This window comes from Echinops telfairi, unplaced genomic scaffold (assembly GCF_000313985.2).
Source record: "Echinops telfairi isolate 266 unplaced genomic scaffold, ASM31398v2 ScPeMD7_2010;HRSCAF=2546, whole genome shotgun sequence".
In the NCBI taxonomy this organism is placed as follows: Eukaryota; Metazoa; Chordata; class Mammalia; order Afrosoricida; family Tenrecidae; genus Echinops; species Echinops telfairi.
Genome location: NW_022105908.1, coordinates 8,400,684 through 8,420,805, shown reverse-complemented (window position 1 = coordinate 8,420,805; position 20,122 = coordinate 8,400,684). Strand labels below are relative to the sequence as shown.

Sequence of the window (20,122 nt, the reverse complement as noted above, 5' to 3'; positions counted from 1 at the left end):
TAGCAGAAAAGCAAAATTTCACAGCCTCGTGCTGTTCCTCTTAAATTGGCCGTCACACCCAGAGTTTTGAGTGAAACTGCTTTTATGAAAAAATTCACTGTGGCCAGAAAGAACCTTCACAGGTGACTCCACTGGGTGCTCTAACTCACAGTTGCTAGATGCTCACCTAGAGGGAAAAATACATACTACAAAAGCTCTGCCCAGGGGAACTTTTTCCATTTGGCTTTTTTGGGGGGATAGCCCCTTGCATGCTTCCAACATCAGAAAATGTTGATACAGAGAGCAAACACTGACAAAATTGAAGGGAGAAATTGTTATCATGGTTAGCATTAAAGCTTTCAATGTGCCACGTTCATTGTTAGAACATTAAAGAGCAACAAGAGAACAAAGCTGAATGAAATGATACAACTAGATTTAACAGACATACACAGAGCACCTCACCCACAACAGCTTAATACACTTTCTACGCCAGAGAACATGATTCACCTCCAGAATAGATGACTTTAGGTACAAAACAAACCTTGATTAATTTTAAAAGATTGAAATCATTCAAAGTATTTTATCTGGCCATGCAGGATGGAAACTAGAAATCAATTAACTGGAAGAAAAAAAACTGGAACATATAGCAACATGGGAAAATTAAACATTATTAAACTACCACAGGGCCAAAGAGTGGGTAGAAAAGGTGAAAATAAGATTTGCCATCTACAGGTATACCTGAGCCTCTAGCAGGATAGGTTCCAGATTACCGCATTAAAGAGAATAGGGCAATAAAGTGGATGCTGATTCCCCCCCACTCCCATTGCATTAAAGAGAGTGGTGTGATAAAGTGAGTTGCGACTTCAAAAATTTTTTTAAACAATATGTCCTCCCCTTCCCAGTACTTATACATCTTCACACTGTCCTGGTGGTAGTGTGGGATATGTACTGGGCTAACCTTGAGGTCAGTAATTCAAACCCACCAGCCACTATCTAGAAGAAAACATTTCATCTCAGAAGCTCTATATGGTTCACTATAAATTAAAATCAACTCAATAGATGGACGTTTATGATAGTTTACTAAGTGTACAATAAAACCCAAAACCCACTGCCATCAAATCAACTGCAAGAGGAAACCTATCTCAAGTTTCCAAAGCTTTGAAAATCTTTTGGGGAGCAGATCACCTCCTTTCTCCAGTGGAGTGGCTGGTGGGTTTAAGAGAAAGACCAAAAAGTAAAGGGTTAGCCTATGATATTGACAAACGGCATCAGTTGACTCGCTTGATACAGTGTTGCTACAACTTTCAATATGTTTAAAAAATAAAAATCCAAGGGCTAATAGAGCAAAGCACAATAAAAGCAGGTATGCCTGTAATGACAACTGTCAGAAGCTTCATAATGGGTCTACATGGGCTCTTTTAGAACTCGTGGTGGTACAGTAGTTAAAGTCTCAACTGCTAGCCGTTGCCCCACAACACAAAGACTGGCCTTGGGCTTCTGTAGATATTTTATATGGAAAGCCCTTGGGGTAATTTTACTCTGTCCTGTACAGTCAGATCCACTTGATGGTAATGGTTTTGGTTTGGTTTAAAGAGGGTCTTTTACTGTCTTATGTTTATGCTTTTTTAATAATTAAAGGTTAAATATTTAAGCAATTCAATCTTTCACTGCAGTTCTGTTTGTAATCGAGCTTCTGGTTCTCTCAGCCATCAAGCAGCTGAATGGAAAAATAGTAACCACCAAGTTTTATCATGACCTCACTCTGAATTGGCTCTGTAGCCACAATTTCTCCCTTTCTCTTATGAGATGTATTTTTAAAACAATACAAAGAGAACCTATAAACCTATATAACAAATTCTGAGCTTAAATAAGCCTTTTCTTTAACTCTACAGCAAAAGAAAAATGGCTTAAATGAGCAGAGCTGCTCAACTAGAAAGGAACTACGGAACCTGCAGTCTTTGAGCAGTTTGCTGATAAAATTTACTATTTACCACAGGCTCTTGGATAAAGCACCTGAACATGACCTACAAAAGAGTTCTGAGATCTAAGTGTATGTACAAGCATTTTTCACTAGAGGACAAGTCCAAAAGTCTCAATTTCAAAAAGGGTCAGGAATCACTTTAGAGTTCTAGAAAACCCTTGTAAAGACTTTTGTTGATTTTCAAAAACTTCAGTTAAAACATACAGCATTATCAGCAACAAAACAATAAATTTTATGTCTAACAGTAAAAACAAAACAACAAAACCTTCAATTAAAAGCAAAAGGTTTCAAAAAATAAATAAGAAAAATAAAAGCGAAGGCTTTCTGCAAGTAAAGACAATGACACTCTGATCGACATAATACAAGAATCAAGCAAGACACAAGGGAAACGATAAATTTTCAGAGGGAGGGGCAAAAAGAGAACAGTCAATGCATATAAGCATTTCTAGAGAGCCAATTTATAAACTTGCAAACTTAGAAACCGTTTAAGGACTGCTAACTTGACAAAATAATAGTACCATAAATTATCAAGGGTTCTTGAGGGAGGGGGAATGAGGAGGGAGGGAGGAAAAAGAGGAGCTGATACCAAAAGCTCAAGTAGAAAGCAAATGTTTTGAGGATGACGGCAACAAATGTACAAATGTGCTTGACACAATGGATGTACGTATGGATTGAGATAAGCAATGTACGAGCCCCAATAAAAAGGTTAAAAAACTGCTAACTTGCATATTGTTAACTCACAACCTTAGAGTCAATTATGAGGCATAATAACTCTGTAGGACAGAACAGAACTGCCTCTGTGGATTTCCCAGACTGTAACTCTTTGCAAGAGTAAAGAGCCTCCTCGTTCTCCGAGAGGCTGGTGCTTTCAAACTGCTGATCTTGCCAGTAGAAGCTCAGCACATAGTTTCTTGTGTGTATTAGAACTATTGAGAAGTATTCTCTCTCAAAGTTCCTTCCGTATCCACTGCAGCTAAGTGGTTAAGTGAGAGGAGAAAAATGTATCTGGTTACACCATTCACTTCCAACTCAAGGTAATGTTCTTGAACATCTACTAGTCGGAATTTCAGTATACATTTTGAGTTCTCACAATCAGTTCAGAGTATGGGCTTCAGAATTAGATTTAGTTATATACATTAGACTAGGAAGCTGATTATCTCATTTCTACAGAAAATTGTTTCCAATTCTCTCCAGTCAACTTCAAATGGCAGTTTGGGAACATACAAAAATATCATCAGCAAAGTCACAAAAGCAATTGCTGTCTGTTGCTGGTAAGGGTCCTTGAGCCAACTCTAACTGGACTCAATTGTATAAGCATGCTTGAAAAAGTTCGTAGAAAAATGTAATTAAAAGACAACGGAATTTTTTCAAACTTTCTGGAGCCCCCTTATTTAACAGAAGGGAATCCTTCCCGGTGCTGCACCATCCTCACAATTGTTTCAGGCACTGTGTCAATTGCTGCCTATAAATATTTAATTTCCTAGGTTCCTGGAATCCCTTTAAACATTATTTAATCCTTATCAATACCCCCAGCTGTCAGAGCCTCTATCTTGATCACTTGACCAGCCTCGCTCATTTGCTCAGCCTCACCTTCTCCTAGCCTACCTTACGGGTGGACATTAACTATTAAGGGACCACTGAGAACAGAGTGCCAGTAAGAACATTTGATAAATGAAGTGAATAGCATTTGGCTGACACGCAGTAGGTATTCAATAAACGTGGTGTTGAAAAATCCATAAATGAATCATTTCGACCCACCACTATAGTCACTAACTTCTTTGCTGGTACTGTATGAAAAGAAGAGTTTAAAGGTCATTTCAGCACAATAATTCTATGTGCTGAATTTAGGGGCTGACCTGTGAAGACTTACATATTCTCAGTTTTTTAATGAAGATTTAACCTACCACTAACTTATAAAGTATGCTTCAGGAGAACTGTAGACAAAGCAGCAAGGACAGCTAAATGAGAATTAACCAAGAAGAGCAACAGAATGACAATAACAGCTGGCTTATCCTCTCATTCAAGGGTGAGACATTAAGAAAGGAGTGAAAAATGTTCAGCATTTTTATTAGAACTATGCAAGGTACAGTCTACCATGCTACTTAATCCACCTATATTAAGCTCCCCAAAGAACAAATCCCGCTGAAGAATTCTGTGTGGGACAAACTAAGTTTTGTATTTCCTTCAAATTACAAGATCTATATAAATTTTCCTATCACTAAAGTGTGACTATCAAGAACTTGAGAACTAAGCTTCGTTTGCCACTGCAATTGATGTCTTTGTCCTATTAATGGCGGTATTCTCTTCTTGTACATTCCATTTTAGTGCTTCAGTCTTTTAATTAATTGTGCCTTTATCATTTACTATTAAGTCTAAAGTCTCTTATATTTGAGTAGAAACATAGGTAACAAAATATACCGTTTTATGAAAGTACCAGATGGCAGCATATGAATTAACAGTTTAAAAACAAAACCGAAAAAAAAAGCCCAACAATGCCCCACCAGATTTATGGATTAAAACATAATATAAATTACTAGTACCCCCAAAGGATTCCATACCAATCTCAATTTGCAACACAGTTCAATTATTAGATAAATCCACTCGACACCACCTTAATCTTCCCGAACTAATTTTGGAGGGAAGTGTATCACTCCATTGTGAATGCTCATCTCATTCTCATAATCAATAATACCCTTCCAAACTCTCTAACGTAACGGAAATGAGACATGCAAACCTACTGTAGGAGTTGTTTCTAGTTGGAATTGGTGTTAGATTTAAAAATGACTGTTCCCAAAATGTACTCTTAAAAGTCTAGAGCATTAATATCCAAGTTATTTAAATGAAATTCCAACTCCCAATTGATTTCTTTATAAAATGGCAATATTCCCCAATGAAGGCAGAAAGAAAATCCAATCTGTATTAATATTTTAGGATTTCAGTCATTTAACTAAAATGGCTTGCCTGGAGAAAAAAAAAGGAGGGGTTGCCTGATGCTATACAGATCAGGATAAAGGAAATCAAAACTTACCTGAAGTTATTAATTTAGGACAGCTACTTTTGCTTGCGTCACCTTCTAAGACACGGTTTGTGCTCCTTTCTTTTCCAACAAGAGTATCCTCCAAAGGTATGCATTTATCAGATTCAACACTGTCTTCACCCACTGAATGACAAATTTTGCTATTAGCTTCAAGTACAGACGTGATGTCTTCCAGCTCAGCAGCTTCACTAGATTCTGAATATGAGGAACCCTTACCCTGGGCTAAATTTTTTGAAGAAACTGGTAGAGATTCATCATCACTATCAAATCCAAAAGGATCCCCAGCAGTATTTTCTTCTTCCACTTTAGGTTTCTTCGGGATTTCTTGGATATCTGGCTTGAAATTGGGCCTCTTCTGCCCTAATTTAGCCATAAATGTGGTCTCTCCCCATTTTGTGCTAAGGGTGGTCCGTTTGTTGGAAAAGACTTCATCAAATTTTGAACTGCCATTTCCTCCCTTCCTACTGTATGTTTTCCCAAATCTGGATGTCATTTTGACACCTGTTTCATATTCTCTGTAGGGAAAAAACACACACAAATATATACGTATATATATATATATATAAATACACACAAACACTATATAAAATTAAATATGTAACACTGAATATAAAAACAAGAATTTATAAAAGTGCCATCTTATTTTTTCAACATTCAAAATCAACTCAAAAAGTTTATTTAAAAGTCTACAATTATACCACCCTGAATGTGCCCTAATCTCAGAAGCTAAATAGGGATGGACCTGGTTAGTACTAATATGGGAAAAATGGATTAAAAAATGGAGGGCAAGAGGAAGGCTCATTTTTTTATTTCATATGTACTTTCCAAAGTAAAACAGCTTGACTACCAATTTCTAAAAGAGCATCCCCAAAATCAACTTACAGTGAAACATCTACATTATAAATGAACAATTTACTATGCATATATCATTTTTTACCTTTAAAAACTAATCTGAAAAGAATCAATACCTTAATATACTGGAAGATCTTAAATAGAACAAAATATTGATATTTTTTCTGCCTCTCGGAATGTCAAATAGTTGATGAAAATTAGGATTAAAAAAAAAAAAAATTCAGACCACTTACTCATTAACAGAGCCCTGGTGGCATAATGGACATGAATTAGGCTGCAATCCATAAAATCAGCAGTTCAATACCACCAGGGTCTCCCAGAAAGGCAGGGCTTACTACTCCCAGAAACAGTTAGTCTCTGAAACTCACAGGGGCGGTTAGTTCTACCCTGTCCTTAGAGTAGCTATGAGTCGGCATGGACTCCACAGCAATTGAGTTTATTCATATTAAAAAACAAGGTCAGAATGTGGTGCTTTCTTATGTATTACTGCCTGTATCTCTTAATGCAAACTTAAAGATTCTAATTCTTGGTCTAATGTAATTTTAACAGCTACTTGAAAATGATTCCTTAGATCAGCGGTTCTCAACCTGTGGGTCTCGACCCCTTTGGGGGTCGAACGACCCTTTCACAGGGGTAGCCCGATTCCTAACCGTAGCAAAATTACAATTATAAGTAGCAACGAAAATAATGTTATGGTTGGGGGTCACCACCACATGAGGAACTGTATGAAAGGGTCGCGGCATTAGGTAGGCTGAAGACCACTGCCTTAGATAGTCACATCCCAGCTCCTTGTCCCTAGAGTGCTGTCCTCATTTGCAGTTAAATTTTCTGGTAAATACCAGCACACTACAATGTTCCATGTAATATTAATCAAAGCAACAGAAACACATTATTTGTACTTTCCTATTAGCTTTATAAAGAAGAATCATCTAATTTACCTACATTAATAAGAAATTCTTTTTTTTTTTTAAAGTCCACTAACATCAAGTTGACTCCAGCTCCACGTGAAGTGACCCGAGCCCTAAAGGACAGAGTAGAACAGCACCATAGGGTTTCCACAGTCATGTCACGTTGTTCTTTCTCCTGTAGAGCGGCAGGTGGCTTTGAACTACCAACCTTTTTTTCCAGTTTGCAGTCCAACTCTTAACCCACTAAGCCAAGAGAAAATTGTCAGGGCAGTAAGAGTCAAATTTTATAAAAAGCATTATTTTAATGCTGTACTTCTTATCCATTATCCCAGACCTAGAGTTTAAATTCCACAATAACTTGGAGTAAAATGAACTGCTTCCAGGCTTAAAATTTTCCATTACTCTGAAACTTTCAACACAATTTCACTGACATTTGACCTATAGCTCCAAGTTTTGTAGCGACCCACTAGCCAACTTAGTTTTACATACACTCAATAGAAGAGTGTCCCCCCGCCCCCCCTCCTATGGTTAGTTAGAAACCAATTCTAACCTGGCAAAATAAGGATCTGGTCACCATACATATCTGTGTTCAAAGAAAATATCAATATAATTTGCATCTGAAAAATCTGTTAACGAGTCATAAAACTGCCTCCCTGGGGAAAACATTTTTCCCCTTGTATTACAGATTACACTAAGGAATTTTGTTTTCTCTTTGTTACTTACATCCTAAACAAAACTGTCCATACTGAGAAGCTACCATGGACAACTGTCATTTCCCTCTCAATTCCTTCAAGAAAGTAAAGCCCTAACCTGCAGACCTCCACTTACAGATACACTAACAGTGTCTGAGCGTTTTGGACACACATGGACAATGACCTGAAAATGCAAACTAAGGCCACGCCAAAAATTTCAACTTGAGCTTCTTCATGCCCAACAGCAGCAAAATGACATTGAAACAGTCTTAGGAAAACACATTCACTGTTGAAAATTTTAAATCTAGTCAGCTACTTTGTAGATAGGTATTTGATATTAAGGAGTTATTCTAAATAACAATATTTCGCCTACTTTTCAAGAAAGCAAGTCTTGTAAACGTCGGCTTTTTTTCTAATACTAAGGAGGGAGTGTGAAATTGAGACCTGCGCAGATAAAATCAAGTGCTAATGTGTAGAATCTAAGGAAGTGATGGATACAAGCGACTTCTATTTTTTGTTTCCTTTGTAGTTTTCCATAAATGCTCTTTTTCTTAAGTTAGCAGACTATTGCTGTGGCATTATCTAGGCGTCGGGAGTAAAATATGTATCAATTTATAGATTAGTGTAGAAGTTGCTAGACACTTTAAGCGGACCCCAAGCACAGAAAGAACACCTTGTTCGGGCTTCAAACTCGAAAGACTACCGTAACTGAAAAAGAAAAGAACTCAGAACTAAGTCTTTTCAGTTGACAGACTTTAGCCTTGACCCAAAGCAAGGTCGATTTATCAGAGAAATGAACGAGGACAGAAGCCCCACACACGTACGTCCTTTCCAAATCTACCGTCTTGTCCGCCTTAGGCCTTCGAAAGGGGCAGATCTAACCTCCCAGAAAGCCTCACCTGGAGGCTGACGGTGCGTAAGGAGGTAGTGGGAGAGGCGGCCCTCCCCCGGCTGGAAACTCCAGCAACTTTTCCCCTCCCCACCCCACCGCCTAGGAAAGGGATGTTGCTTCCAACGCCCCGGAAGCCTCTGCCGCCACCGGATCCCCAGGACAGTGTAAAGGCCTCAGTGCCGGTTAGAAGGGAGAGAAGCGCAGGGAAAGCATTGAAGGCCCTGATCAACATACTAGGCGCGGCTTAGGGAGCTAGATAAATCGGCAACTGCCCGGAAAGAACTCAGAAAAAGGGAAAGAGGGGCAGAAAAAGAAAAAAAAAAAAGAGTTCTGTAGGCTGTTCCCCTGCCCAACTTCCTCCGAGACTGGGTAGGTGAGGCAGGGAGACTTTCACCACCCCCGGCGTCCCCCACCCTGACTCGCGCCGGGCCTAGGCAGCCGCCCGAGACCTCACTTACCCTCGGCGCCTGGCGGGTGCTTTGGCCTCGGGCCGCCTCCGCCTCTCCCGCTCCCAACGGCCCACGGACGGGCGCGGGAGCCCCGCGCGGGAGAGCAGGGCCGGCTGGTGCGCCAAGCGAGGAAGGGGGATGAGGGAGCGAGGTCCGCCACCGTCCAAACCAGGGGCTCCGATTTCGGTAAATAGGAAACCGGAGGGGGCTGGGGGGTGGAGGCGGCGACCCCGCAACTTCCCTCCCCGCCTTGACCGCCGCCGGCCGGGCCCGGGACTAGGCCTCCTGGGCCGTCACCGCCGGAACCGGTACCGGAGCCCGCTACGTGCCCCCGCTGGGCCGCCGCCACCTCCTGCGCCGCCGCTTCCGCCGGTGAATGGTCAGCGCTGGAGTTTGAACAGGGCCCTGAACCATCTCAACGCCATTTGCGCTCCCGGCCCCCACCTCCTTCCTCCAACAGCCGCTCGCTCCGTCACTCCGCTTCCCACAGGCCCCGCGCGGCCGTCCGACCCCGCAGCCAATCGCGCGGCCGTTTACTCAAATCGCCGCGCAGGCGCCGCGTCACGCATGCTCCGGGGCCCGCCATTGGCTCGGGCGCTGGGCCCGACGGGAGTCGTAGTCCGAGTCCGCCAAACCCCGCGGTTGAGTCCCGAACGAGAGTGGGCAGCGGGTGGAGTGGTCGCTGTTGGCCTGGCCCACCCGAGATGGGGATCGAGGTCCCGCTCCAGCCCCGCTGGGAGAAGCAGGTGCCGCGAGGGAGAGCCGGGGACGCAGTGCAGGCAGCTGTGTCAATCGTTTCCCCTCCAGGGACTCGCCGGTGTCTGGGGACAGTGGGTTATGCAGCTGCGCCGGGCCTGCTGGGGCCACCGCTTGGGAAAGGGGAGGCCGGGAACTCACGGCTCCGAGCCGCCTTCGACCTGGCCTTCCTTGCGGGTCAGGGCCGGGCGCAGGTAACGACAGTGCGGCGGGGGGACGGGAAGGCTGAGGCTTGGGCACACGACGGCCACCGGTTCTAGCCTCCATACCCTCATAATTTATTCCATCAGTCCCACTCCCCTGCAAAGATGGCCCCGTGATTATTGCATTGTAACGGTTATTAAGGGACCCTCATTTTAACCTTATTGGGGGTGATCATGGTTATGTGAGATTTTTTGTGTGTGTGTGTTTTCTATTTAAATTCACATACTAAACATTTGATGGATAAATTAATGCGGTGTCTGAATTTATTTTTCAAATACTCCTGTACAAAAACTGGGGAAAGGAATAAAACAAGAACGCGAGATGCCTTTCATTGTTGAAACGGAGTGGTGCGTCACACATGGACAGACACCTTACAAAAATCTAACTGTATGTCTGATATTTTCCATAATAAAAAGTTAAAGCAATAAACCAATGATTGCCTCTGGGGAGATGGGGGTGATGAAAGGAAGGAAGATTTCTTTTTTTGGGTGTGCATTTTTTGTTGCTGTTTGAGGTTTTTTTCCGTGTCAGGATATTACTTATTCAGAAAATTGGAAAGTTATTTTTAAAAGGCCGCAGTGGGAGCACTTCGTTCCAGAGAGTAGCACAGCCGGTTCCGCCTAATAGAAGTGCATGACTCATCAAACTGGGGTGTTCCTTTTGTTTAGTGGCAACCCACCTGGGATATTAGGAAAATACTACTGTAATTGCTTTCCGTGAAAAGCCCACCCTTCTTCCCCGAGTAGATAATTTTATTAGCATGTACCTGAATTGCACCCAGCTCCCTCCAATATATTGGGGGAAATTCTGAGTTAAAAAAAAAAAAAAGCAATTTACAACTCCTACTGCTCTCCCCAATATGAATGTAAGGCGGATTTTAACATCTTTTAGTTGATTTTACTTTGGTGCGATGACTTGCAAAATTCATTTACAATGTCCTCTAGGACTGTAGCAGTACTTCCTCTGTTTTTAAAAGCAAATTCTTCTGTAGCTTATGTGAGTAAATCTTAAGTGTGTATTCCACTGAGGGTGGCGCCCTTATGACTTTCATTTGGATCCATTTTGTGTGTTTTTAAGAGATCTTGCTCTAGCAGTTTGTGTGAGGATTGCGGGCAGAGGTGCAGGCTACCCTTATAATTATCCATATGACCCTTGTGGTTATTAGGTGCCATTGAGTCGGTTCCACTCAGCAACCCGAAGTACAACAGAGGGAAACACTGCCTGGTCCTGCACCACCCTCAAGATGATCTTCCCTATGTGGATGACAAGGTAGAAGGTGCTAATTAGGGGGTAATTATCATCAGAAGCAACAACCAAGATCAAAAAGCTCACAGTGGCCGAAGAGACAACTGGCAAGGTTTTCTTGTAAGCGAGTCCTGTGAACCATGACACCAAAAGATATATTCATTATACCCTGGCAAGTACACTGCAATGGAAGAATTTGTTTTTTAATGAAAAGTCTTTGGAATGCATGTTACCCTACCAACCAAGTAACTCCTACTCTTACTTTGGGGAGAGTCCTAGCATAGCTCTGTGCAATGTACAGTTCCAGCAAAACTTTTTGTTGGGTGGTTGTGTTAGTAAAAGAACTTGGGTCCTGTTAAATTCTACTTGCTACGCACATAGTGGTCCTTGGTCAACAGCAGAGGCAAAACCCGGTAGCTTGTTGGAAATACAGATTTTCTGCCCCAGTCCAACTCCACTGGATCAAAATCTGCACTTTACAGGATTCCCCCAAGTGAACAGTTCTCACATTGAATTTGAACAAGCGGTGACTTGATATATGCCCATAGTAAATCTATCTTGAAGGAAGTCACAGCTAGAATGCTCCCTAGAAGCGAGATGGCGAAACTTGGAGTCTCACATCCTTTGGACACATTATCAAGAAAAACCAGTCCCTGAAAAGGACATCATTCTAGAAAGAGAGCAAGCCCCTTAAGTAGATGAATTGGCACAGCAGCTACAGGCATGGGCCCAAACAACAAGCATTGAGGATGGCACAAGACGGGGCAACGTTACCTTTTGTTGTACATAGTGTCTGTGAGTCTGGGCCAACTGGACAGTACCTAGTAACGACAACATGGCACTTGACTACATTTTGTTTAACATAAAGGGAGGGCAAGGATGCACGTTAAGAACCTGCTATGCTTCTGTTGTGGTACTGGCAGTTGGGAGCCTTCCACCAAGGTCTTAGTAGTGGAGGAATGGCAGGATTGGTGTTTACTGAAAGCACTGCAAGTAATAAAGGCAGCAAATATACCAAGCATTAGCTATTCATTACGTCTAGATATGCTTCACTGTGGTAGAAAGTGGTAATTTCTAAAGTTAAACACTGCATGTGTGTATCTAGCTTCTTGGTAAGAGCTGTCTAGTCGGTTCTGACCTTAACAACCATTGCGGTTCTGTTTGCGGGCATTGTTGCAGTTACCATGCCAAACCATCTTATTGGGGGTCTTCCTCCTCCTGCTGGCCCTCAACTTAGCAGCTGAACACTGCACAGAGCTATGCTAGGACTCTCCCCACACCACAGGAAGGTGGGAAGCCTGCCCACTCTAGGGCGTCTCCTTGAGGGAAGTTCAGACTCTCCTAGACTTTCAGTCTCTGCCTCCATCTTGGCCTCTGGAGGACTTCCTTTGAGCGGTTGGGGAATGTTATTACCCTTAACGTTCTGATTCCACTGAGGTAGGCAAATGCTCCTGGAGGCCTCACTCCATTCATTTTAGCCTTGAGTTCCACACCAGGGTGAGCTGTGTTGGTTGCTCTTTCAGTTCCTGACTAGCACCCCCCTCGCTCCCACCCTCTATGCACGCTCTGGTATCCTTGGATAGTGCAAAAGGTTAACATTTGTTAACCAGAAAACTGGTGGTGTTCTTTTTTTTTTTTTTTTTTTTTTTTGTTCTTTTTAATTAGTCTCTTTATTGGGGGACTCTTACGAATCTTAAAACAATCCATCATTCAATAGTGTTGAGCACACTTGTACAAATATGTTACCATCAAGACATCCAAAACATTTTCTTTCTACTTGAGCCCTTGGTATCAGCTCCTCTTTTACTCCCCTCCCTCCCCCACTCTCACACCATCGTGAATCCTTGATCAGTTATATATTATTATTATTGTTATTCCGTGTTGTACGCTGTCCGTGGTCCCCCTCACTGGTGGTTTTCTTGAAGCACTTGGAAGAAAGGCCTGGCCATCTATAGCCATAAAGTCAGCCATTAAAACCTTAGGGAGCACAGTTCTACTCTGACACTCCGGGGTCACCATGAGTTGGAGTTGATGGCCACTTTTTGTTGTTGTTTTATAACATTCTCTAATTTTTCCAAATGTCATATTTTTGCCCCAAACAAAATATTGAGCTGAGCCCAGTGGTTTGTACCCTTGGATGCTTCAGGATGCCCACCTGTGTGACCTGGAAGAGAGCAGTACCCATTACATTGAGCTTTACACGAGCGAGCTCAACTTTCTGTAGCTGATAATTCTAAGAAAAACCGTTCTGCCACTGTTGTGCCCCTCGGTTTAGCAAGGCCTGGGAGTTGTCGGAAGGGGAATTGCTACGAAGGCCTTTTCTGCTATTATATAGTGCAGTGCATTCAGAGGATCTGAAGTCAGAGAGTACCATATTGGCTACAGCATATTTTCCCTTGTGGTAAGATATGGAATAAAGTTATTAATTGTATAATTGCTCATTGCAGTGGGTGTACAGGAACTCTGGTGGCAGAGTGATCTCTGCTCTGAGCTGCTAACAGTGATTCAAACTTAGCAGTTGCTCAATTGAGAGCGAGAGCCAATGAGGCTGCTTTTACTTCTGTAAAGATTTGTCTTGGAAACCCAAGGGGGCAGTTCTGTTCTGTCCTATAGAGTGACTATGCATTGAAATGGACTCAGTGGCAGTAAGTTCAGTTTTTGTTTGTTTTTTTGTGTGAGTGGTTGTGTGACAAAGCCCTGCACCGCACTATCACCTTACTGTTGAAAAAAATTGCCAGACAGGTTCAATGGGGCTTCAAGAGGTTCATGGAGAAATTCCATTATCTTTGCATTCCATTTTTCTAACATGTTTGGAAGCCACCGTGTCTGCTCCCACTTTGGGGCCTTTGCATTTGTTACTCCCTCTTCCTCCAGTGACCTCACCCCTGTCAGGTCTTTGATTGTGGGGGGGAGGTCAGACTGCTGCCTCCACCCACCACTGGGGTGGGCTTGCTCCCTGCTGCTGGGGACAATGGACAGGCTCCTGTAGGTGGAGTTCATACCCTACCAATTATGGTCTCTATCAGTTGAGCCAGGAACAAGTCAAACCGGTTCTGTGACATCCAAAATTAAGCTGCCATCCTAATTCTAGGATCCGCCCATCTTGTCACATGTATACCCCCAATCCCTCCTCTTCCTATTGCTTGTATGTCCCTAAACCACCCCCTCTCATTGCTGTACTACCTATAGTGCAACCCCTTCCTGTAACATATGTCCTTACCTATAATTAGTGGGCTTGCATGCCCCCAGAAGGTATATAGGCCTAGGCTAACAATAGAGGTCTCTCTCGCTGGTCTCACTCGCCTCTCTTCCCCCTCTCCTCTCCCGTCCTCTCTCCCTTGTTCCCTTTCCCATCCTCCTTCCCTTCCCCCTCTCTCCACGCAGACCACCAAGCGGGGCTGTGGTGAGCAATGCTACTATGAAACGTGTCTGACTTCATTATTTGACTCTCTATCGCTCATGCTCTCGATGACTAATATAATACTTATATATCTCAACCATACAATTGTGCTTACTGAACCCATGGGTAGTGGGGGGGGGGCTGGCCCCCCCAACTTAATACTACACTTGATGTTTCTCCAGGTCACTTCCCCCATCAAACCATGCGCGTGTTTGGCATGTTGATTTTCGGTGTGTCACTTCCCCATGAGGGCAGAGCTCCTCCTGACTGTTGTGCCCCTAGCACTGAGAACAGCACCTGCCACAGAGTGAGGCGCAGTGTTAGTTAAGCAAATGCCCCCATTCTGTTCTCTTCCGTAGGATTAGGTCCGGGAAGGAAAGTGATTTTTAAAATAGCTCACGATGGCTTCACCTACCTTTGTGGCTCCAGTTTTCCCCCATGGGGTGAGGGGGGTTTTGTGGCGTTAACCTTTTGTTTCTGCCTTGGATAGGCTTTCATTCTGAGAAGTGAGAAAATGAATATCATGATAATCCCAATTACCTTGTTTTCTAGAATAATTGGAATATGTTCTCCAGAGATGGAGACATCCTTTGGGGAAATAAACTGCTGCCTTGAGTAGTTGAAAGACAAAAGTAGGGAAGCACTCCCCAGGGTCATGTTGCCTAAAGAGGATTAGTACCCAATAACCTTTCAGAGGTCTCGTGACCTGACCCTGGTCTCTGAAGACAGCCTTCTCTATGAGATACTCACCCATACTGCTCTGCAATACCCCTCCGATCAAACTTACCATCATCAACTAAAATCTAAAATTATTGTAGCCTATGAGACCCTGCTCTACCTGGCCCCTGCCTACTACAATCCCATGCTACCTTGCAATCCTGCCTTCTGTCTGTTACTAGAATTTGCCAAACCAACTAATTGTACTTCCTGTTCCTTCACTGGGCCTCAAAATAAGTGCGTGGCTCACTCCCTCACCCCATTCGGGTCTTTGTTCAAATATCTCCTGCTCGGTGTTGGTTTCCTTGACCACGCTCCTTAAATGACAGTGCTCAAGCTGCCATCCGTGTGCTCTGCAGCCCCTTCTCCCTGGTAGATAGCGTGTTTGTTTCACATGGTGCTCCTCATCCATCCACTCGTTGGGAATCAGTCACTCCATGAGGACCTTTGTGCAGTGCTATGTGCCCAGCAAGGTGCCCTGGTGGCACAGATGGTTTAGCAATTGACTGCTAATCGGAAAGTCGACAGTTCAAGCTCACCCAGGAGCTCTATAGGAGAAAGAAAGATTGGTGTTTGTAGACCATTTTCTAACTTCCTGAAAGTTAGGGAGCAGGATTGAAATCTAGGAGGCTCTCTACGGTTCGTTATTTTTGACACCAGTTGCTGCCTCAGGAACCCTGCTTCTCCACTGGCTTTGGTCACTTGTTTCAGTAGCCTCACAGAACACAGCCACTGCTTTCTGGTTGGTCTGCGACTCAGGGTCAGGAGCAGGCAGCACACAGGCAAGGGCTGGAAAGGTCCCAGAGATGGCGAGCCCATCCTTCCTCCCTCAATGCAGGACAGCTTCCAACCAGGACAGCTCTCTCAGTTGCTGTCTCCCGCCCGGCCTCCCCATATCCGGTGTTTCAGCTGCTAATTGGCCCATCTTCTAGCCAGCGTAGCAGCTCGCTCAGCCGCTGCTCTCCCAGCAACCGGGCTCCACCACTGGGCTTCTCTGCCATCAGGCCTATTTGTTATCTGCCACTTGGCAATCAGGGTACCCACCATCAGCATCTCTGCTATTGACCTGTCTGCAGCTAACTGCCCTGGCTTCTAGCCAGTGTAGCAGCCTGCTTGGTTTTCTCAGCTGCTCTCTCCCGTCCGGCCTCTGCTGGCTCAGCTTGCTCAGATCAGCTGCTGTTCTCCCAGCAACCGTTCTCTACCACCCGCCCGCTCTGTTATCGCAGCTCGGCCATCAGGCTATCTGCTTTCAGGCTCTCTGCTGCTAACTGGACCACTCGGCTCCACAAAGCTCTTAGCCAGCATCTCTTTCCAGCCTGGAGCCCTCTAAACCCTCTGGGGTTCAGCCATTTGTTACAAAGGGGTGAGTAAACTATTGCTGCCAGGGTTCCAGTTCATATGCAGGCAGATTTATTCTAAACAAAACACCTGTCAACACCTTTTTGCTCTCAGTGGACAGCTACAGACAAATTCTCTCAGTGATACACGTCTCTTCATCTCAGTGGGGTGCCTTCAAAAAACCCGGCAGAGTCCTGCTGGGCCAGTTACATTCAAGGCAGAATGGGCAGCTCAGCAGTGGCTGTGGTGACTAGGGGATTCCCAAAGGGTGACCTTGCTAGATGTTCTCCAATGACACAGAATTATCACTGATTTAACAAGAAATTTTAAGAAAATGGAAAACTGCACTGGTGAGGCAAAGGCCAGAATTGGACCCAGTAATAGTTGTTTTTTTTTTAACATTTTATTAGGGGCTCATACAACTGTTATCCCAATCCATACACACATCAATTGTGTAAAGCGCATTTGTACATCGTTTCTCAAAACATTTTCTCTCCATTTAAACCCCCGACATTAGGGCCTCATTTTTCCCCTCCCTCCCCGCTCCCCCCTCCCTCATGAGCCCTTGATAGTTTATAAATGGGTATTTTGTCATATCTTGCCCTGTCCGACGTCTCCCTTCATCCACTTTTCGGTTGTCTGTCCCCCAGGGAGGAGGTAACACACAGTTCCATGTAATCGGTTCCCTCTTCCCTACCCATTCTCCCTTTACCCTCCCTGTTTTGCCACTCACACCACTGGTCCTATAGGGATCATCCGTCCTGGATTCCCTGTATTTTCAGTTCCTATCTGTACCAGTGTACCTCCTCTGGTCTAGCCAGTCTTGCAAGATAGAATTGGAGTCATGGTAGTGGGAGCGGGGAGGAAACCTTTAGGAACTAGAGGAAGGTTGTATTTCTCATCATTGTTACATCACACCCTGACTGGCTCCTCTCCTCCCCGAGACCCCTCTGCAAGGGGATCTCCAGTGGCCTACTAATGGGCTTTGGATCTCCACTCCGCACTCCCCCCATCATTCACTATGGTAAGATTTTTTGTTCTGATGATGCCTTACACCTGATCCCTTCGACACCTCGTGGTTGCATAGGCTGGTGTGCTTCTTCCATGTGGGCTTTGTTGCTTCTGAGCTAGATGGCCGCTTGTTTACCTTCAAGCTTTTAAGACCCCAGACGCTATACTTTTTGATAGCCGGGCACCATCAGCTTTCTTCACCACATTTGCTTATGCACCCATTTGTCTTCAGTGATCCGTTTGACACCCCGTGATCACACAGGTTGATATGTTGTTCCATGTGGGCTTTGTTGCTTCTGAGCTAGATGGCCGCTTGTTTACCTTCAAGCCTTTAAGACCCCAGACGCTATACTTTTTGATAGCCGGGCACCATCAGCTTTCTTCACCACATTTGCTTATTCACCCGCTTTGTCTTCAGCGGTTGTGTCGGGAAGGTGAGCATCATAGAATGCCAATTTAATAGAAGAAAGTATTCTTGTGTTGAGGGAGTACTTGAGTGGAGGCCCAATGTCCTTCTGCTACCTTAATACTAAACCTATAAATGTAGGCTCATAGATCTATTTCCCCATCCTCATATATTTGTATATGTACATGTCTTTATCTAGAGCTCTATAAATACCCTTTGCCTCCCAGCTCTTTCCTCTATTTCCATTGATTCTCCTCCTGTCCCACTATCATGCTCAGTCCCCACCAGGATTTCAGCACTTCCTCTTTGTTACGTTCCCCTTGATCCTGCCCTACCAGGTCTCCCACACCCACCTCCCCACCAATTTGGATCACTTGTTGTTCCCTTGTCCCTGGGTTTGTTATCCCCTCTTCTTCCCTTCCCCCCTCCTCCTCCTCCTCTCCCATGTCCCCCCGGAACTGTCAGTCCCGTTGTTTTCTCCTCCAGATTGTTCATCCAGCCTGTCCTATCCAGACAGGCCCCCAGTAATAGTTTTCCATCATGAAAATACACTAGCTCGTTCTTGGAGGGGGGCAAGGGCTATCTTAGGAGGATTCCGTTGGGAAACCGTAACCCATCATCCTATAGTCTTGATCTTGCCCCTTCAGGCTTCTTCAGAGCACTGCAAAGGGACCTAATTTAAATTCCTCCCAGATGCTTAAACTGCTGTTTTGACTCAAAAGTCGGAAAGCACAGAATTCTGTGGGAAGGATTGAGGGACAGAAACACCACCGTAAGTTTATAGACCGAGCTGGGCGGATAGGGCAAGAAACAATAACCTCACGTTTTGATATTTTAAAAATCAGGTTCCAGCCAACCCTTCTGTCCACAGTCAATATTTTCTGTCGGTCATGGACTACAATCCCTACTACAATGTATAACATCACTTATCCCCACTTCCTCCCTGCCTTTCCTGTTTCAATTCCTCTTCCTCCTCTCCTGGCCTTTCCTGCCTTCTGAATGTTGTGAGCAAATGCTACCCACTTAATCCCAAATGCTTAATCTAAGAAATGCACACAGCCCTAGTGTTATTATTCACTTTATACTTTGGCTAAAATTGATCCACTTGAAGGATGTAATGAACCATATCTATTCTACGAATAAATAGCATTTTTTATGATTTGAGTTCTCTTCCACATTTTTCTCCCACTCTGTCCAGGAATTTCTACAGAGATCCCTTTCAGAGTGGTCAGTAGTGGTAGCCAGATACCATCTATTTCTTCTGGGCTCAGGATCATGGACGCTGAGGTTCAGGTTGCCCATTAGTCTACTAGACTAGTTGTTTCCATGTATCTTCAGTTTTCTTCTCTCTTCTTTGCTCTGGAAGGGGAGAAATCAGTAGTAGCACCTTGGGTGGCTACTCAAAGCTTTTTAGGGCCCTGTACCTAGTCACCAAAGTAAAACATAGAATACTGCCTTTGCAAATGTAAAGAAGAACGCTGATAGAGTCCGGCTATCAAAAGATATAGCATCTAGGGTCTTAAAGACTTGAAGATAAACAAGCAACCATCTAGCTCAGAAGCAATAAAGCCCACATGGAGAAGCATATCAGCCTGTGTGATCACAAGGTTTCGAAGGGATGAGGTATATGGCATCAAAAAACAAAAACTCATATCATTGTGAATGAGGGAGAGTGCGGGGTGGGGACCCATCTGTGGGCAACTGGACATCCCCTTACAGAAGGGTTGCGAGAGGAGACGAGCCAGTCAGGGTTCAGTGTAGCAACGATGAAACATACAACTTTCCTCTAGTTCCTAAATGCTTCCTCTCCACTATCATGCTCCCAATATCAAAGCCACTATCATGATCCCAATTCTACCTTACAAATCTGGCTAGACCAGAGAATGTACACTGGTACAGATAGGAACTGGAGACACAGGGAATCCAGGGCGGATGATCCCTTCAGGCCTAGTGGTGAGAGTAGCGATACCGGGAGGGTGAAGGGAAATTGGGGTGAAAAGGGGGAACTGATTACAAGGATTTACATATAACCTCCCTGGGGGACGGACAACAGAAAAGTGAGTGAAGGGAGACGTTGGACAGTGTAAGATATGACAAAAAAGTAATTTATAAATTATCAAGAGTTCGTTTAAAAAAAAAAGAAAAGAAAAAAAAAATTATCAAGGGTTCATGAGGAAGAGGGGAGCAGCAAGGGAGGGGGGAAAATGAGGAGCTGATGCCAAGGGCTTACATGGAGAGCAAATGTTTTGAGAATG

At 44.0% G+C, this 20,122-nt stretch overlaps 1 protein-coding gene across 3 annotated transcripts in view; it reads right to left on the bottom strand.

Annotated features, from left to right (window-relative positions):
* The window catches only part of WAPL (WAPL cohesin release factor), an 85,171-nt gene extending 75,935 nt beyond the window's left edge, over positions 1–9,236 (bottom strand). For 2 of the 3 annotated variants that reach the window (XM_045293379.1, XM_045293380.1), the window contains exons 1-2: positions 8,800–9,236; positions 4,989–5,512 (exon numbers count right to left, since the gene is read on the bottom strand). In XM_045293379.1, the coding sequence (XP_045149314.1) occupies positions 4,989–5,490 (502 nt within the window). In that variant the 5' untranslated portion in view covers positions 5,491–5,512; positions 8,800–9,236. The remainder of the gene's footprint in view (positions 1–4,988; positions 5,513–8,799) is intronic. The other variant, XM_045293382.1, reaches the window with a different exon arrangement.
* Positions 9,237–20,122: the final 10,886 nt, after the last annotated feature.